Below are 19,061 nucleotides of genomic sequence, written 5' to 3' on the forward strand. Positions count from 1 at the left end.
AACAGCCTGAATCATATATGTAGCATGAATTTCACATGGTGCTAGGAACATTCCTCAGAAATTCTGGTCCATGTGGTCATGAGAGCATCACACATTTGCTGCAGATGTGTGGGCAGCCCATTCATGCTGCTTGTCTTCTGTTACACCACATCCCAGAGGTGCTGTATTGTATGGAGATCTGGCGACTGTGGAGGCCATTGGAGTACACTGAACTCTGTCGTCATGATCTTGTAACTAGCTTGAGATGACGAGCCTTGTGACATAAATCAGATATGTACTTAAACCCGATGTATAAGCACATCTCCAGTGTTTTTATATCTGGCCATACGCAGAAGCCTCACTGCACATGTGCAGATCTGGGACTGCGATGTTACTTGAGTGCCCCAAATGCTGCAGCTTGACTGACATGCTGCTGGCGTTTTGGGATGGTGACATGGAGCATATGAGAAAACAGGGCATGTCAACCCAGTTTTCTGGGCACGCCGAAGCCAGTTGCTGCATCCTTGAACGCAGCTTCACTTGCCCCAGCAGCGTGATTTTCCCAGCATCCTGAGTAAGCTGGGGGTTACTCAGATATCCGATGGTCAAACATTTTATCCGATGGGTGTATCTTCAGACGCAGCAGTGGATCAGTGCTGGCAGTGGGCGTCTTTTTTGCTTAAGACTCTGCCTGTGGCTTTTACATATTTACAAAGGCGCAGCTATTGCATCCATCTCTGAATCAGGTCCACGGCCATGGTGCAGTATCCTTCTTGAAGTAGCCATTGGTGGGTAGACTAGGAATAAAATGAAGCTCATTGTCAGCAACAATAATCAATAGGTTTTGCTATTTAAATAGTGCCCAATTATTATGGTATCTAATGTGTGCTAAGAAAACATTCACCTCGTTATTACACCTCCACCACCAACAGTGAGAATCATTGGCCCAAGGTAGGATGGATCCATGTTGTTTCACAAATTCTGATCCTACCATCTGCATGTCACAATAGAAATTAAGATTCGTCAGACCAGGCGACATTTTTCTAGTCTTCCTCTGTCCAGGTTTGGTAAGCTTATTCCCATTGTAACCTCAGGTTCCTGTTCTTAGCTGACAAGAGTGGAAACCAGTGTGGTCTTTGCTGATGTAGTCCATTGACAACAAGTTTTAAGATGCTGTACATTCAGAGATGCTCTTCTGCATACCACTGTTGTAAAGCATGGTTATTTGAGTTCATGTCTACTTGTACCAGACCGACCATTCTCCTCTGAACTTATCATAAATACTGCATTTATACCCACAGAACTGCCACTCACTGGATCTTTTTTGTTTTGTGCACAATTCTGTGAACTTTAGAGACTGTTGTGCATTAAAATCCTAGATTAGCAGTTGCAGATATACTCAAACCACCCCATCTGGCGCAGACAATCATTCCACGGTCACACTTAGTTCACATTTTCCCCCATTTTGGTGTTTGGTCTGAACAACAGAACCTCTTGGCCCTTATCATACGTACGATTTAGGTTTATAATATAACATAGAAAAGATGATGCTTTAAAAGCGGTCCCTCCTATTTCAGGTGTTCCAAACACATCATCTACCATTTTTACAATACATTTGCCCATAAGAACACTACTTCATTGGAGTCTAGGGCCAATTTTACAGCGGCTAAAGCTGCTTAATTCCCACCGTCTTTGATGAATGTCGACATGTTAGAAAGTCAACATATCGTCCCTGGTGACCCAGCGGGGACTTTCCTGCTCCTGATGGCTGTAGCTAATACAGCGTGGCTTCCGGGTCCCGGCGGTCATGGGACTGACTTCCAGGTCAAAGCTGTGATCGTCCAATGTTCCTGTATTTCCCCATCCCTAACCCCTACCCAGAACCTTCCCTCTACTGCCTAACCTTAGCACCCCCCCCCCGTCGACATCCTGACAATGTCAACATTTTAACAATGTTGATATCATAACTGACAACATTGTGCACTTACATGAAGAGCCAGGTACCTCTAGGACTGCTTGATACACCCAACATCACACTGGCAAGAGGAAGGGTTATGCCTCTGTTCTGAAATGTTTAACTAATGAAGTTTTTCAAATTACTTGCAAACTGCTGGCGGGAGTAGTCTAAAATCCTATTGTACATCAACATTATGGCAGGGACACAGGCCACTGCTTTGTAAGTATGTTACCCTGACTCCTCTACACCATCAGACAATGAGAACCATACATTTTGAGCAGGCATTGAAACAATTTATTGTAAAAGGCACAGTTACACCCTCCACACAGAATATCAACATGGTCAGTGATCAGACACAAAAAAAAAAAAAAGGAATGAAAAGAAAAAAAAAAAAAAAAGATAAGGAGGCGTTTGAGCATTTCTTTCTACAGGACTATGTACAAAGCACACACCTGGTCTGGGTATACGCTACCTTACAAATATATGGAGGGGTGTTCTCTTTTGAATTTCTTTTAACCTCTTACAGTGCCATGTAATGGCTTGGCAGACAGAGGGTTAAAATTATATATATTTAGTTATACTCCCCCTCCTTCCAATATCTGGATTAAGATGCAGCGCTGTTTTGCAGAGACTGAGAGCTTGTAACTCTTTCCAGAACACAGGGGTCAGAGGTTGGCAGAATACAGAACTGACAGTTTATGTTCCAAATGAGGGTGAACTGGAAGTTTCACTCTAGTGACAAAATGCTACCATTTATTGGAAACTATACCCTCATAACTATAGAGTGCAGTATAGCGGATGATGTTACTGAACCCATCAACAACAATATTCTTATAGCAGGCTAATTGATGCCTATGTTCATTTTTAATTGAATGCAGATTCCAATTCACATTGGGAGATTAAGTGGGCAAATACAGAAGTGCAGTTACCCATGGCAACAAGTCACATACTTCTATTCATTGTCTATCACCAGATCAATGAAAGCCGATTGCCGATTGGTTGCTGCGTTTTGATTTTTTCTTTTAAATGGAAATAAGAATGTCTTTTGCAACAAAACTTAGATCAGCAATTGGCAAATAGCTTATCTCAGTAACACTAGGGATGAAAGTTACACAACAATGCAATTAAAAGGTGGAGGATTACCTGAAAAAGCTTTCTCCAAACAAGTATTTCTTTAGATAAAGTGAAATGGATAGAACAGGGTAACGCTGATGCAATAAAACATAATAAAAAAAAAGCGCCCTGAACAAGTACAGATCTGTCTGCAGGAGGAATCAATCGGGAAGCATAGCTTGCATCTGGTAAAGTGTATTAAGGACATAAAATTAGCCTTACTGTTAATATTCCTAATAGGCCTGTTTGGAAAATAAGTAGGAATACTGTACAGTGTCTCCATCACCTACACATAATAGAGGCAGGCAATTTCTGTGTTGAGTAAATATTTTTGGGAATACAGCCTTGCAATTGAACAGGAACATGTTATTTCAATGAGGTGCAAGGAATTGATAGGATAGGCTGCATTTTCAAAAAACACAAAATGGCCACCGCTACAGTGTAGGTGATGAATGTACTTTAAAATGGTCTCCACACTTATGTGGAATGGCCTCTTGTTGCCATCTGATAGGCGTGAGGTGGAGATAAAGACAGGCAGTAGCACAGTGGTAGATTTGGGCTAGCCAAGCTCTGTAAGTGAGCCCCAAACAGCTCTTTGAGGCCCGTAATCAGTGTTACCATAGGCACTACACTAATGCATTATGATGGGAAGGTGAATGCTGTATAAAATCATGGGGGGGGGGGGGGGGAGTTGTGCTTTCAGCAAAAGTATGATCAGCCAATTTACAATACAGTTCGCTGTACATTCCATATATGGATACGTACATATACAGTCCAAAAATGTATGCATTAACCCTCTTGCCAGTCTTCTGCTTTCATAAACCCTTGGACACAAGGAGCTGTTCCAGTGCATGATGGGATAATGCTCTACAATGTAACTCCACCTGGTAGTGCTAGAGTTACTACTGCGCTGCACCTTTATCCATCTAATTTTCTTCCATGCTTAATCTGACTTGTCACCCTCATCATCAGGCCGTGGATCCCCATCATGACCATTCTTGTCTTCCTTGGGAAGGTGTCCTTGAGAACCCAGTGCAGACAGGGAAAGCAGGCCACTGCTGGCACTGACGGGCATAGAAGGTGCCTGCAGTCCCACAGGTAGAGGGGTGAGAGGGAGGGCGAGAGCTTGAAGCTGGGACAGCTGGTGCACTTGAAGCTGCTGCTGTAGAGAAAGGGAAATGAATTAAGAAAACATGTCAGTCATCACTGCCAGAAACAGGAAAACATGTACAATATTAAAAAAGGAGTAAAACAGTCAGCAGAATGACTCCTGCCAATTTATGTACCATTCCATACTTATTAAGTTGGCATAAAACGGGTCTGCTGCTTTAGGTCGAGGGACAGGTATGTGGCATTGATAATCATACAATACAGTTACCCAGCCTCCATTTAATTATTGGTTCAGCTTGAGCTCTACGGATTAACAGCCACACCCTGCAGTTTAAAGCAGTTTGTGTTTATTCTCCAACACATTCAAATATATTCCAGTGTTTAAGAGATAATCGCAGTCACAGATATTGACTAGAAATTTAGTTACTAGAAAGAGACACTACTTTCAAATTCTAGAAAAAAACATCAGTTTGAACTAAAGAATGAGGGTACATGTTAGGCAATCTTAATCTGCAAATTTAAGGCTTGAATGCACCTCACACTCATAACTATGACTAGAAGAGAATTACATGACATCAGCACAGCAACAGAAAGGAATACACTGGATGCATGGACTGGTTCTCTAACAGGGATGGGTTTGACACTATAATCTGCCCATATTATCTTGAAAGGAGCAATAAGTCACTGATCCTTGCTGTTGGGGGACCCTGCTCCTTCTACTACCTAATATGCTGGGTACACACTAGATAATATGTCGAACGATCCGACGGACCGGAGCGACATATCGGGCACATCGTCTAGCGTGTACCTGATATGTCGCTGATGATGCCTGCTCCACCGTGTCGTCAGCGACATCCTCCGTCAGCCCTAAATGCAGGGCCGACAGGGGATGTCGTTAGCAAAGGCCATGCTGCCGAATGCAGCTTGGCACCCGCTGTCGCTCCCCGCATCGGCAAGTGTGTATGCACTTGCCGATGCCGGCTTCCCCGTCAGGTCCCATCGCCGGCAATGTCGGGCTTGTTACACATTGCTAATTGTGTACCCAGCTTAAATCTCTAACTGTGGCTTGCTTACAAACTTGTATACTTCTTTCCTGACTGTCTATGGGCCGGATTCAATTAGGCATGAGGAAAAGGGTTGTAGCCTCAGACTTTTATGCCCGGAGCTATTCAATTACAAGCTCTTTTCCATGTGCTTAACTCATATATAAGTACCCGGAGTTAGGGGCTAACATGTTCTCTACTGCCGTGAGGCTAATTGAATCTGGCCCTATGTGTTTCTGATTGTCTACAGGTCGTTATATCCTTGCCCACTTTATCTCTGCCATATGTCCACACTTTGAAGACCGATAACAAAAGGTGCTCTGACCCTAGTCAAACACACCTTAAAATGGGTCAAGCATAGAGACCCATCTACCAATTTCTTCTAACAACCCCAACAGAATTGTCACGTACACGGATAATGGAATTCAGCTCCGGAGCAGTCACTTGCTTTGCTCGCTCGATGGCTCCCAGGACCTGTTGCTGGTGCTACAAGGAGAGATTTGGGGATTAACATATGTGGGCTAAATGTAACAGTAGTAATATCATTGTAAGAACTTTGCCATGATTTATGGGTCTATCATCTACCTGCATAATGATATCTAAGGAAATAATGTTTTCTACCGCTTCAATGAAGCTATATAACTACTTCGACACATAACAAGACAAAAGTTTGTGAGTGAGAAATAGTGTGAGCCAGTTAGAGGTACGCTACAAACAATAAACATACCACAATTTCTTGTTTTTATAACGTGTTATATTTTATGCTTAGCAGATCTGCCCCTCACTAGTATGGATAACATACCTCCTGAGAGAGATAAGGCAACACCTGTGCACAGATTCCATTCAACCTCTTCACTATTTCAGCCTGGTAGAGAGTGAAAAGTTTAGATTATACCATTGAATAATACGTAGTGTATGACTAAAGAACTTTTCAGAATATTGAACCCTACTGTGGATATTTAGGCTTCGTTTTCTTTGTTTTAAATATTTTCTTTATTTCCTGACATGAGAATCAGTATGAGAAGAGATAGAGATATATATATATATATATATATATACACACATATATACACACACAACTTTAGAATGTAGGACAGAACATCTTTAGTATGTGTGCACCCAACTTTTGTAAACTAAAGTTTGCCATTTTTAAACAACACAGGGGAAATTAAAGTATCTTAATAATCTTAACAGGTAAACTTAATGGATATTGTAAGTTAGAGACAAGAAAAACGTAACGCAAAACTGCTTCCCACCTGACGCAAAATGGAAAAAAAAATGTCTAATGAAAAAGTTGCTGAATTTGTTTAGGGTTTTTAAAATATTTGAAACACATAAAAACATAAAAGCTTCAAATATTTTGGTATTAACATATTGTGTCATTGTACATAATATACATCAAATGTATTTGATTTGATACATTTAAGGAAATTTAAGGAAATTAATGAAATGTAAAGAACAGGCGCCTAGATTGTTAAAATAATGTAAATGAGAACTAACAGTCCAAAGTGAAAAATAAAAAGGTTTGATTTGAAAAATGTGAACTTTTTTATTGAAACATACTTGTGTTATATATCATATGAAAGCCTATAAAAAGAGGTTTAAAATTAGATTCTGACAAACTCTTTAGCCCACTTAGGTGAGCTGCAAATGCAATTTAAAAAACTGTTAATAGCTTATTTTTCATTAAAAAAATGTAGCTTTAAAAGGTATGTAACTGCAAAACCAGTGTACATATCAGCCAAAGATTTTGAATTTATCTTCACACCCAAGGCATCAATTAATATACCAAATTTTATTAAAATCTGAAATGGTCAGGTGGAAACCCTGTGTTGATTTGGTGTGGAATGACCCTTTTTGAGAAACAATTAAGTAAAAGTAAATAAAATGTCAACTATAGAACTGCATGAGGTGCAAACAAAAAGTGCTCACCTGTTTGTGCATTTCAATGTTCAGTCCATAGGACATCTCATAATACTGAGTGGACAAAGCATTTAGGTTAAAATCAAATATAAATATATACACATACATAAGAGACAAATATATACTAATGGTACACAACCTGTGGGTTTGGAAGGAAAACAGAATATTCATTACTAATAATATTAGTCTGTACATATATCAAACATCCTGTTCATTATATTATTGTACAACACACTTTGGGGGCATTTCAATTAGTGACATTTCAATTAGTGGCAAAGGCCGCAAGTTGACGGAGAAATGGTTGAAACACTGGAAGCTTACAGGCACAAACATCGCACATATTCCGATCACACCCCATAGAGATGCATAGGAAAATGTGCAAAGTTAGCATACTGGAAGTATTAGGAATGTGCAGAACACAACATCATCGCTAATTGAACTGCTCCCATGATCTGGAGACACCGATAAAGAAAAAGGAAATACATTATTAATGAAGTCAAATTATTTCAGAGCCACACACAAACCTACGGAAAATTCAATTGGGGGGTGGGGGATCGACTCACGCTCAAGAGTAAAGCTGGGTACACGCTAGGTTGATGAACGGCCGACCTATCTGACGATTGGTAAGTGTATACACACTTACCCTTACCAATTCATCGCCGCCCAGTTGAGATGTCACTCACCGCCGGGTCGCAGCATGTGTACGGGGGTCGTCCATACACACCAGCAGGTGACCAATGTATCAGTCATCTGCTGTGCTGCACAGCAGATTGGATATGTCTGAGAACTACGTTGTTCACAGACATATCCGCTGTACAAACCCGGCGATGCACTATACTATATATACTGTATATCGCCCATTCAAACGAATGGGCGATATATCCATCAGTGTGTACCCAGTTTTAGTGCAGCAAGGTAACTCTGGACTCACACCCATAGGGCAGAGTACAAAAATCTGCAGTCCAGGGCGATGTGGTGCAGTTGCTGATGTTTCCCTGTGGCTATTTGAATTACCCCCTAAAGTTTTAATTATGGATGTTTTAGTTAATATAACAAAATTGTACAGTACTTTATGCAGATGTGTCATTTTTGAATCTTTTACTGTTCAGCTTGTTTCAATAAATAACTGTTGTGCTTATAGTAATTTAATCTGTTAAACACATGGTGGGTTACACTCTTTAGAAAATGCAGCAACTGTTTAAGAAGGTTGTACATTTTAATCCACAACAAGAATGCTCTGGGCAGCGGCAGACTCATGGATTAATCTAAAGGGACATTCATTGTAAAGTTACAGATGTGTCCAACATACACCTATCCTCAAATCGTGCCAAGTAGCCCCATTTAGCGCACCATGGACTAAGCCGCACCAAAACACTGATCCCAAGTACCAAGTACACTATAAGTGAACCAAAATACAAAACTGAAGAAAAAGTACACAATCTGGGGTAAGAAGGCAAAAGACAGGTCCTATATGAGTGATCAGCGCCATGTATCGTTATACATTATCTGCGACTTTATACCAATTCATTTGCTACAAAAACACTAACCCTGACTACAGATGTGTCGTCATACATTGTGGCTTCAGTCTCGCCAAACAACCCCTCTCCAGGATCCGGGCAACTCAGCCGCATCAAGCAAATTTCTTGCTTAAAATGTGTGACTTATTCACATAAAATAAAATAGCTGGAAGAGACAAAACTACTCTGCTAGATTGCACTGATCAATATGTTGTGTGACATTTGTGCATCTGCGTGCGAATTAGTCTGAAACTGTGTACGAAGTTCTATGAAGCAGCGGCCGCGGCCTTATCTCATGGCACATTCCGTTGTGCTTCATCTGCGACTTTGCACATGTTAAAGACTATAAAGTTTTAAAATAAAACAGATAAAGTCACAGCCAAGTGACTCTAGTACAGTGAGTGGTGTTTTGCAGTGTCTGCGATGCGGATAAGACACAAAAGACGGTATGCTACACCTCTAGGAGCAGCTCAGTCATGCCAGGCATATTGCGCGTGTATTGGTGTATGAGGAAAAATGTGTACCTAGTACATTATAAGCAAAGCAAGATGCAAAATTGAGAAAAAAGTACACAGCACGGGAATCGCTAACAGTGAGTCACACCATACGGTACAAGACAGAGTATGAGGACACAGCTGTAGGTCATATCAAGCATAACTGACATACAAAGCTGTCTTAGTTGAAACGCTTATCCTATAATAGTAGTTTATAGGGTCATTAATTGGGCGTGGAGAGCTACAATTTTCTTTTAAACAAAGCCACAGAGAATGAAGGCAAGACTGAACAATGTAAATAACTTTATATGTAAACTTTTTTTTTTTTTCTCTTAAATCTTGAAGCTCGGTTCACGTTAAAATGAAATACTGTGATTTTTAATTAACTATGTTCATATGCAACTTGTGGGCCTGAAACAGTTAAATAACAAATCCATTTTCTCCTCTGTCTGGGAAGCTGCCCCCTCACCTCCTCCCAAGTGTCTGACCTCTTTGTCTTACAAGTCCCAGAAAGATTTTTAGGCAGATTTACACTCTGCCCTAACCCTCTCCCCTCCTCATCCTGTAACAAGCAGCTGTCTGGAAGAGTGAATGAATGGCATAACCCCACAACAGAGGGATAAGCCAGAAGACCTGCTGAGAGGGGGAGAGAAGAGGGGGGTGGGGGTGGAGGGGGGTCAGAAGGGAGGTGGATTTATTTTTTGGCAGGCAACTCTGCACTACTCAAACTCCAGTTTTTCCTGCTTCCAAATCTTGGAAAGGATTTAGCGGTCCTCCATAACCCCTTCCATCCCAGCATACCACACACATTTTTCACTTTGTGACATAACAGGCCAATTTAAATGGGAAAAGGTAACCAGAAATAAGAGAAGGCTTATACACAAGCTCTGTTTGTTTATACTTCCAGGCGCTGCGGTCCTTTGAGATGCATTTTAGGAGGGAAGGATCATTAGCCGATATACAAACAGGAAGGTTTGTGTAATTGCCCTCAGGGGTTAATGTGGAGTAGGAGCATTGCTGGCTGCTTAACCATCTGCAGCCACATCTTGGGAGACAGAATTAAAAACCTAATTGCCCTGAACTGAGGGAGTAAAGAGCTTCTCCAAAGGGATAAAATAAGGGAGGTCTCCTAAATTGATGACAAAACTCCTGGCACTAGGAAAGACCCTTGAGTGAGACTCTGGCTTCTTAATTAGGCACAAAGGTAGACGCAAATGGCGTCTGAAACACATTAACAACCATAGGCACAGGGCACTGTGCAGCCCAATTTGTCCTAAGCCACAGTTAAAACAGGGAACTGCTGAAGTGACAGGTATTTAGATCACATATTTTATATGAGAACACTACATGTAACAAGTAGAAGCCATCGTTTCCAATGACACCGTACTCACATTTGTGTTACCTATGAACACCTGGTTTTCCATTCAATGTATAAATACATTGGGGGAGTCTATGAGCTCCAAATACTAGAAACATAGGCGTGATCTTATTTTACTTGCCAAAAAACACCATAAAGAAATCCTAGGGTGTGACCTGGTCACAGCTCCTGCCACTATAATCTGTTGAGGTATCATCGCTACTCCCGATGTCAATAGCTGGCTGGCAGCAGATATACAGACATGAGACAACCACATTTTCAGATGTGCTTTATTGTTAGGTGAAACGTTCAGTGTTTTGCCATAAAATGTACATTAGATAGACCTCTTAAAAGGCTAAATAACCAGTCAAAAGAGATAGCTGCAATGATATTTCCTTTATATATTATTTTCATTAGCCTAATATAGCAGGGCACATCCAAGTTATTCTATTGCAGTCTCAGACAGTAATGAATACTGTACAGAAATAATTTGGTCACATTGCATACTGGGAAGGGAAGGTGTTAGTCATGCAAACAGAGCTGCCCATTGCTATTCCTTCCAAGAACTTACCATGACATAGTGCCGCTGCATCTCCGATTTCTCACTGGCCAACTTGTCACATTCCAGCTTAAGACTGAAAAACATAAATAATGTACTAGAAGAGGTCTGTAAGTTGGCATGTCAGACTGCCGTCATAGGGGCAGCACCCTCTAGAGCCAGTGCCGTTATAGGGGCAGCACCCTCTAGAGCCAGTGCCGTTATAGGGGCAGCACCCTCTAGAGCCAGTGCCGTTATAGGGGCAGCACCCTCTAGAGCCAGTGCCGTTATAGGGGCAGCACCCTCTAGAGCCAGTGCCGTTATAGGGGCAGCACCCTCTAGAGCCAGTGCCGTTATAGGGGCAGCACCCTCTAGAGCCAGTGCCGTTATAGGGGCAGCACCCTCTAGAGCCAGTGCCGTTATAGGGGCAGCACCCTCTAGAGCCAGTGCCGTTATAGGGGCAGCACCCTCTCTAGCCAGTGCCGTTATAGGGGCAGCACCCTCTCTAGCTTATTGTTCCTGGCTTCAGATTTAATTCTAAAACTAAATGTTTTTCCCCCTTTTGAAATTCTTATATATACTTCCTACAGTTGGAGTAGTAGCCCTGTTTATCTGGTATGCGATTCTACACAAAACTGCAATAGACTTTTAATAACTTAAAAATATATGTTTAGTCGATCTAGAAATATATTTTGTTTAAAAAAAAAAAAAAAAGCAACTTGCACTTTAAATCCTGTAGCATTTCCAACACTGATGTGTGCGCTGGGGCTCAGTTACCCCAAAAATCCTTGTGTCATTCTAGTCTGAAATATCTACTGTGCAGAACCACAATAAACTATAGCGTTGCAAACCTGAAATATTATAGCCTAAATAGCATTATGTGATCTCGAGGATACATGTTGATTAAAAGGGACAATGAAAGGCCAAAAATATATCAGAAACAATTTAAAACATCAATGAAGGAGTACCCAAAAATATCTTCTTTACAGCGCTGTATGCAAGATCGATATAGTAGTATCAGAGGGAACTGCAATTACAGTTCCATAGGATAGTTTATCACAGAAGCAGAAACATGGCTGTAAGCCAGGATTTAGTTGAGGTGACAATTCTGTGCGGAAAGTTCAGGACAATGAATATAAAAAAGGACTGCCAAACAGGATGCAGGAGGATTAACAGAACATTGTGGGTCTGGTGGATGTGCAGGCAGAATGCCATACAGAGACGGACTATATGAGGAACAGCTCAGTAGGCTGTACGGTAGAGTAGTGTGTAAGGAACAAGGGATATCTTACGGGTTATGAATGTGCTCCTCATACCTGTGATATTGTGCCTGAAGCAACTGGAACTCATCTTTAATCCGATCACAAGAATCGGAGGTTGTGAACTTGAGTTGCTGGGGCAGGTGAGAGGACCCCTAGGGATGAGAGATGAGATTTCAGACAATGCACAATTCCCTTCATATATGTGTACCACTATTATTGCTCTGTTGTGACAAGGAAAGGAAATAACCGAACCCAATATGATCAATACAAAAAAGAGAAGTATACCTCAGTAGGTACCATAAGGGCAACATACCAGACAGATTTTGTTACAAATAATTACTGTCTCCAAGAAATAAGCCTGTGTTGGGCTACATTTATTAAAATTTGGAAAACCTGATTAAATTATTAAAAGTAACATGCATTAAATGCTGAAAAATACGCACACAGAATTAAATATATATTTATTATACATACTATGGGGCTGAAGCAGAGTTGGTAAAAAATTGGTGTAAATTACTAAGAAAAAAAAAAAAAGAGCAAAGAAAAACAGTATTTCTGCACATATGCAAATTCAGAAATATCTTGAGATACAGATAAATCTGCATTAACAGTACTCCCCAGTTGTAAGGTTTGATGTGTGTAAATGCATGTGGGTCTGCAGGGTGAAATCACATAGCATATGCTAAAACCAACGTAGTAATAACTCTGTACCAGCCCCTATATTATATATACACACTAATATAATATATTCATTTACACAAAATGAATAAATATATTCAGCCCCACTGCCTGGCGCCCGCCCATACGTGTAGCCCTAGACATGTACCAACATACACAGCTACGTGGACATGCGCACACGACAGCATACGCTGTGTATGCTAGCGTGCGCATGTCCACGTACACGCGCACGCCAACATATACAGACTCAGGCAACTATACAGTTAATTGCACTCCAACATATACTGCTAATACCTACATATGACACATATAACCCCCCAATTTTATTTCCTTTTTTTAAAATATAAATATATATCTATATATCTATTATATATACATACACACACACACACACACACATATATATATATATATATACATACACGCAGGCTTACATACACACACACTCGAGCTAATATAAGCACACAGGCACATGGACACGCTGCTAGTATGGACACACGGACACGTATCTTGGGCCTGTTCTCACCGAGTGACGGCTGCTGCTTTGAGGAAACATCATATCCCACTCTGGCCCCGGTCTATCTTGATCTTCAACCCAGACTCGGTGCTTCCAGTCCCAGCCTCTCCTGCTGGTCAGCCAAGGCTCCGTGCCCCCCAGCCACGGCCTACAGACGATCAGTTCTCCTTTGCCAGCAGTGTCCTGATCCCTGTCCTGATCCCGCGTTCCTGTACCAGTCCTTCCCCGGTGCTCTGCCCCGATCTTTCTCCCGATCTTTTCCTTTGCTCAGACTACGGCCTGTCCTAGCTCTGCGCCCGGATCACAGCTCTATCCGCTATCGGTCGGGATCCTTTTGTTTAATGGCGGCTACAACTAACAGACCTCTTCCGCCCTCTGCGGGCCGTAGCCAGTATGTGCAATGCTTCTCACTGGACTCAGGCACTCAGGGGCTGATTCAGCGAAGAACGCAGATGAGAATTCGCACGCACCCGGCCAATGTGTTCTCATCACCGCACATGCATCACACTGCACGTGCGTGAACTAGCCAGTGCGAGCGGGTAAGGGTACGCAGGTTACACGCAGTATGTACGCAGAGCCTTCCGATATTGATTTACAGGGAGTGCCGTTTGTGGGTGGTGACAGGGGGCATGGTCAGGCGAACGCAGGGGTGCCTGTGCGTTGGGACGCCGTTATAGGGGCATGCATAATTATGGCAGTGCGGCGGCATACGCAACCAGACGATTCAATGCAAGCAGTAAGTGGCCAAAATCCTGCACGAGATCAGGTCAACCTCTATTGTGCGTATGGTCCGATGGGTCTCGATGTTACCGATGTTTCCACTGTCTTGCGGACTACTCAGGCTTTGAGTAAAAGGGAAGTGTGTATTGCTGGGTGTCTGCATGTTATGCTGCGGTTGCCGTGCGTATGCATTGATTAGCATATTTTCACAGCGGCCGAGTGCGTTTGTGCGCACACTTGCATTCCTTGCTGAATCAGGCCCTCAGTTATTATATGAGTGTACTCTCTTTTTCTATCAACTAACTAAAATGTCAATTTTAAACTGGTACCACACAGGAAAAGAGATGTTGTGTCACAAGCGCTGAGTGCTCACAACCGGGTCGATGGTGGCCCACAGCGCATGCACACGACGGAGCTGGCTCCGTCGTGCACATGCGCGAGACCCGGCTAGCGACAGGCAATCCGTCACTCCGGGTAGGGGCGGATTGGGTCAAAAAAACAGCCGGGGAAATTTCTGGAAGCAGTCCAAAATGGGGGTGGAGTCTGTTGAGGTGCGGGGTCTGTTGAGGGGCAGGGTCTGGCGACTGCCCTCTCAGAATCAAGAGCTTTGACAGAAAAATAACTGCCATTGTTTGTTTTATATACATACATACACATATATATATATATACATATATATATATATATATATATATATATATATATATATTATACAGTCAGGTCCATAAATATTGGGACATTGACAGAATTTTCATATTTTGGCCTCTATTCACCACCACAATGGCTTTGAAATGAAACAAACAAGATGTGATTTAACTGCAGACTTTCAGATTTAATTTGAGGGTAATTACATCCAAATCAGGTGAACGGTGTAGGAATTACAACGGTTTCTATATGTGCCTCCCACTTTTTAAGGGGCCAAAAGTAATGGGACAAACTAAACAATCCTAAATCTAACATTCACTTTTTAATACTTTGTTGCAAATCCTTTGCAGGCAATTACAGCCTGAAGTCTGGAACGCATAGACATCACCAGACGCTGGGTTTCATCCCTGGTGATGCTCTGCCAGGCCTCTACTGCAAATGTCTTCAGTTCCTGCTTGTTTTTGGGGCATTTTCCCTTCAGTTTTGTCTTCATCAAGTGAAATGCATGCTCAATCGGATTCAGGTCAGGGGATTGACTTGGCCATTGCATAACATTCCACTTTTTAGCCTTAAAAAACTCTTTGGTTGCTTTTGCAGTATGCTTCGGGTCATCGTCCATCTGCACTGTGAAGCGCCGTCCAATGAGTTCTGAAGCATTTGACTGAATATGAGCATATAATATTGCCCGAAACACTTCAGAATTCATTCTGCTGCTTTTGTCAGCAGTCACATCATCAATAAATACAAGGGAACCAGTTCCATTGGCAGCCATACATGCCCACGCCATGACACTACCACCACCATGCTTCACTGATGAGGTGGTATGTTTTGGATCATGAGCAGTTCCTTTCCTTCTCCATACTCTTCTTTTCCCATCACTCTGGTACAAGTTGATCTTTGTCTCATCTGTCCATAGGATGTTGTTCCAGAACTGTAATGGCTTTTTTTAGATGTTGTTTGGCAAACTCTAATCTGGTCTTCCTGTTTTTGTGGCTCACCAATGGTTTGCATCTTGTGGTGAACCCTCTATATTCACTCTTGTGAACTCTTCTCTTCATTGTCGACTTTGACACATATACATCTACCTCCTGGAGAGTGTTCCTGATTTGGCCAACTGTCGTGAAGGGGTTTTTCTTCACCAGAGAAATAATTCTTTTGTCATCCACCACCGTTGTTTTCCATGGTCTTCCGGGTCTTTTGGTGTTGCTGAGCTCTCCGGTGCGTTCTTTCTTTTTAAGAATGTTCCAAACAGTTGATTTGGCCACACCTAATGTTTTTGCTATCTCTATGATGGGTTTGTTTTGATTTTTCATCCTAATGATGGCTTGCTTCACTGATAGTGACAGCTCTTTGGATCTCATATTGAGAGTCGACAGCAACTGATTCCAAATGCAAATGTCACACCTAGAATCAACTCCAGACCTTTTACCTGCTTAATTGATAATGAAATAACGAGGGAATAGCCCACACCTGTCCATGAAATAGCTTTTGAGATGATAGTCCCATTACTTTTGGCCCCTGAAAAAGAGGGAGGCACATATTGAAACCATTGTAATTCCTACACCGTTCACCCGATTTGGATGTAATTACCCTCAAATTAAATCTGAAAGTCTGCAGTTAAAGCACATCTTGTTTGTTTCATTTCAAAACCATTGGGGTGGTGAATAGAGGCCAAAATCTGAAAATTCTGTCAATGTCCCAATATTTATGGACCTGACTGTGTATGTATATATATATATACACAGATCACAGAGGCGGCACTCAGAAGACCTTCAAATCAAGGTAGAGAAATAGCAATCATTTATTGCAAGAACATCTACGTTTTGGGGCTACATGCCCCTTCTTCACGATGCAAATACAGATCTGTATTTGTGTATATGGTGGGGATGCTGCTTCCTGTAAGGAGGGCACCGAAGCATTCATACTTCAGTAATTCAGTCAGTGCCGGATTATCGTTGTTTCTCTCTCTATATTATATATAGAGTGCCGCACCTTACTACTGCATATATATTTATATATATATTAGGGGTGAGCGGGTTCGGATTTCTGAAATCCGAGCCCCCCCGATCCGAGGCCGATCCGAGTCAGGCTCGACTTTTCCCGCCTGACTCGGATCTGAAATCGAGGCAAAACGTCATCATCCCGCCTTCCGGGTCTCGCGGGTTTTGGATCCTATATAAGGTACCCGCGTCGGCGCCATTTTCTCACTCGGCTGTGGACAGTGAAGAGGGAGGGTGGGAGTTAGGGCTGGCTGGGCTGTGTAGTGTAGTGTAGTGCTGTGCTGCGCTGTGCTGCTGTTGTCCACTACTTCAAAGTCAATAGAGGCTGGCTGTGTTGTGCTGTGCTGCTGTTGTTAATAGGGGCTGTGTCCACTACTTCAAAGTCCATAGGGGCTGGCTGGACTGTGTTGTGCAGTCAGTTCTCCATAGGGGCTGTGTCCACTCCAAAGTCCTGTGCAATGTCCCAGTCCTAAAGGGGTGCTGTAGTGTTGTCCAGGGGGTGCTCTGTCCATCAGGGGTGCTCCCCCCAAGTGCTAAAAAAATAATATTTTTTGTGTGTTTGTGAATTGTGTGCGCAGTAGCCGCACATGCATCAACAAAGTAGTGCCAAGCATGCGCCTGTGTCATAAGTAAAGGGCCAGCTGGCTTGACCGTTAAAGGGTGCTGTAACCCCCAAAGTACACTCCAGTCCAAACCAAAAAAAATTTATTTTCTGTGTTTGTGAATTGTGTGCGCAGTAGCCGCACGTGCATCAACAAAGTAGTGCCAAGCGTGCGCCTGTGTCATAAGTAAAGGGCCGGCTGGCTTGACCGTTAAAGGGTGCTGTAACCCCCAAAGTACACTCCAGTCCAAACCAAAAAAAAATATATTTTCTGTGTTTGTGAATTGTGTGCGCAGTAGCCGCACGTGCATCAACAAAGTAGTGCCAAGCGTGCGCCTGTGTCATAAGTAAAGGGCCGGCTGGCTTGACCGTTAAAGGGTGCTGTAACCCCCAAAGTACACTCCAGTCCAAACCAAAAAAAAATATATTTTCTGTGTTTGTGAATTGTGTGCGCAGTAGCCGCACGTGCATCAACAAAGTAGTGCCAAGCGTGCGCATGTGTCATAAGTAAAGGGCCGGCTGGCTTGACCATTAAAGGGTGCTGTAACCCCCAAAGTACACTCCAGTCCAAACCAAAAAAAAAATATATTTTCTGTGTTTGTGAATTGCGTGCGCAGAAGCCGCACGTGCATCAACAAAGTAGTGCCAAGCGTGCGCCTGTGTCATAAGTAAAGGGCCGGCTGGCATGACCGTTAAAGGGTGCTGTAACCCCCAAAGTACACTCCAAACCCAAAAAAAAATATATTTTCTGTGTTTGTGACTTGTGTGCACTGTGGCTGCACGTGCATCAACAAAGGAGCAGCGCCAAGCGTGCGCCTGTGTCCCATAAGTAAAGAGCCGGCTGGCTCATTTCTTAAAGGGTGGTGTAACCCACAAAGTGCACTACTCTCCAACAAAAATAAAAAAATATTTTCTGTGTTTGTGTGCGCTTTAGCCGCACGTATATATCAATATAACATAAATGGAGGACCAAACTTTCTCCGATAAAAATAAAATAGGGAAAGATCAAGAACCACTTCCTCCTAGTGCTGTTGCTGCTGCTGGGAGTTGTTCATCATCCCAGTGAGGAAGTAGGAACATCACTACTTTTACTAAACAATTGACCCTCCAACAGTCCCTAGCGATGAGGATGAAGTACGACAGCAGTCATCCTGAAGCAAAACGTATAACTGAGGCCTTGACTGCTATGTTGGTGTTAGACGTGCGTCCGGTATCCGCCATTAGTGCAGTGGGATTTAGACAATTGATGGAGGTAGTGTGTCCCCGGTTCCAAATCCCGTCTAAATTCCACCTGCATCCTCAAAGTAGCAGCGACAAGCGTGCGTCTGTCTGTTAAAGGGTGGTGTAACCCTCAAAGTGCGCTCCACAAACAATAAAAATATTCTTTTTTTTCTGTCTTTGTGAAATGTGTGGGCTGTAGCCGCACCTGCATCCTTAAAGCAGCAGCGACAAGCGTGCGTCTGTCTGTTAAAGGGTGGTGACACCGGCTGGTTTGGACATCTGGTCCAGACTGAAGGACGTGCCAACAATTTCTGACAAGTCTACTGTCACTGCATATGATGCATCCTCAAAGCAGCAGCGACAAGCGTTCGTCTGTCTGTTAAAGG

The 19,061-nt window shown here is 42.6% G+C and overlaps 1 protein-coding gene across 2 annotated transcripts; it reads right to left on the reverse strand.

Annotated features, from left to right (window-relative positions):
* Nucleotides 1-2,205: 2,205 nt before the first annotated feature.
* On the reverse strand, nucleotides 2,206-13,879 carry TLE5 (TLE family member 5, transcriptional modulator). Of its 2 annotated transcripts, none has more exons than XM_088478450.1 (7): nucleotides 13,498-13,879; nucleotides 12,348-12,445; nucleotides 11,065-11,128; nucleotides 7,135-7,179; nucleotides 6,005-6,067; nucleotides 5,614-5,688; nucleotides 2,206-4,208 (listed from the first exon to the last, which is right to left on the reverse strand). In XM_088478450.1, the coding sequence occupies exons 1-7, from the start codon at nucleotides 13,528-13,530 to the stop codon at nucleotides 3,993-3,995; spliced, it is 594 nt and encodes a 197-aa protein (XP_088334576.1). In that variant the 5' UTR covers nucleotides 13,531-13,879; the 3' UTR covers nucleotides 2,206-3,992. The 2 variants fall into 2 exon arrangements, with proteins under 2 accessions (XP_088334576.1, XP_088334575.1); XM_088478449.1 differs by having other exon boundaries at nucleotides 2,206-4,211.
* Between the last annotated feature and the right edge of the window lie 5,182 nt (nucleotides 13,880-19,061).

This window comes from Taudactylus pleione, unplaced genomic scaffold (genome assembly GCF_031769625.1).
Source record: "Taudactylus pleione unplaced genomic scaffold, aTauple2 ptg000214l, whole genome shotgun sequence".
NCBI lineage: Eukaryota > Metazoa > Chordata > Amphibia > Anura > Myobatrachidae > Taudactylus > Taudactylus pleione.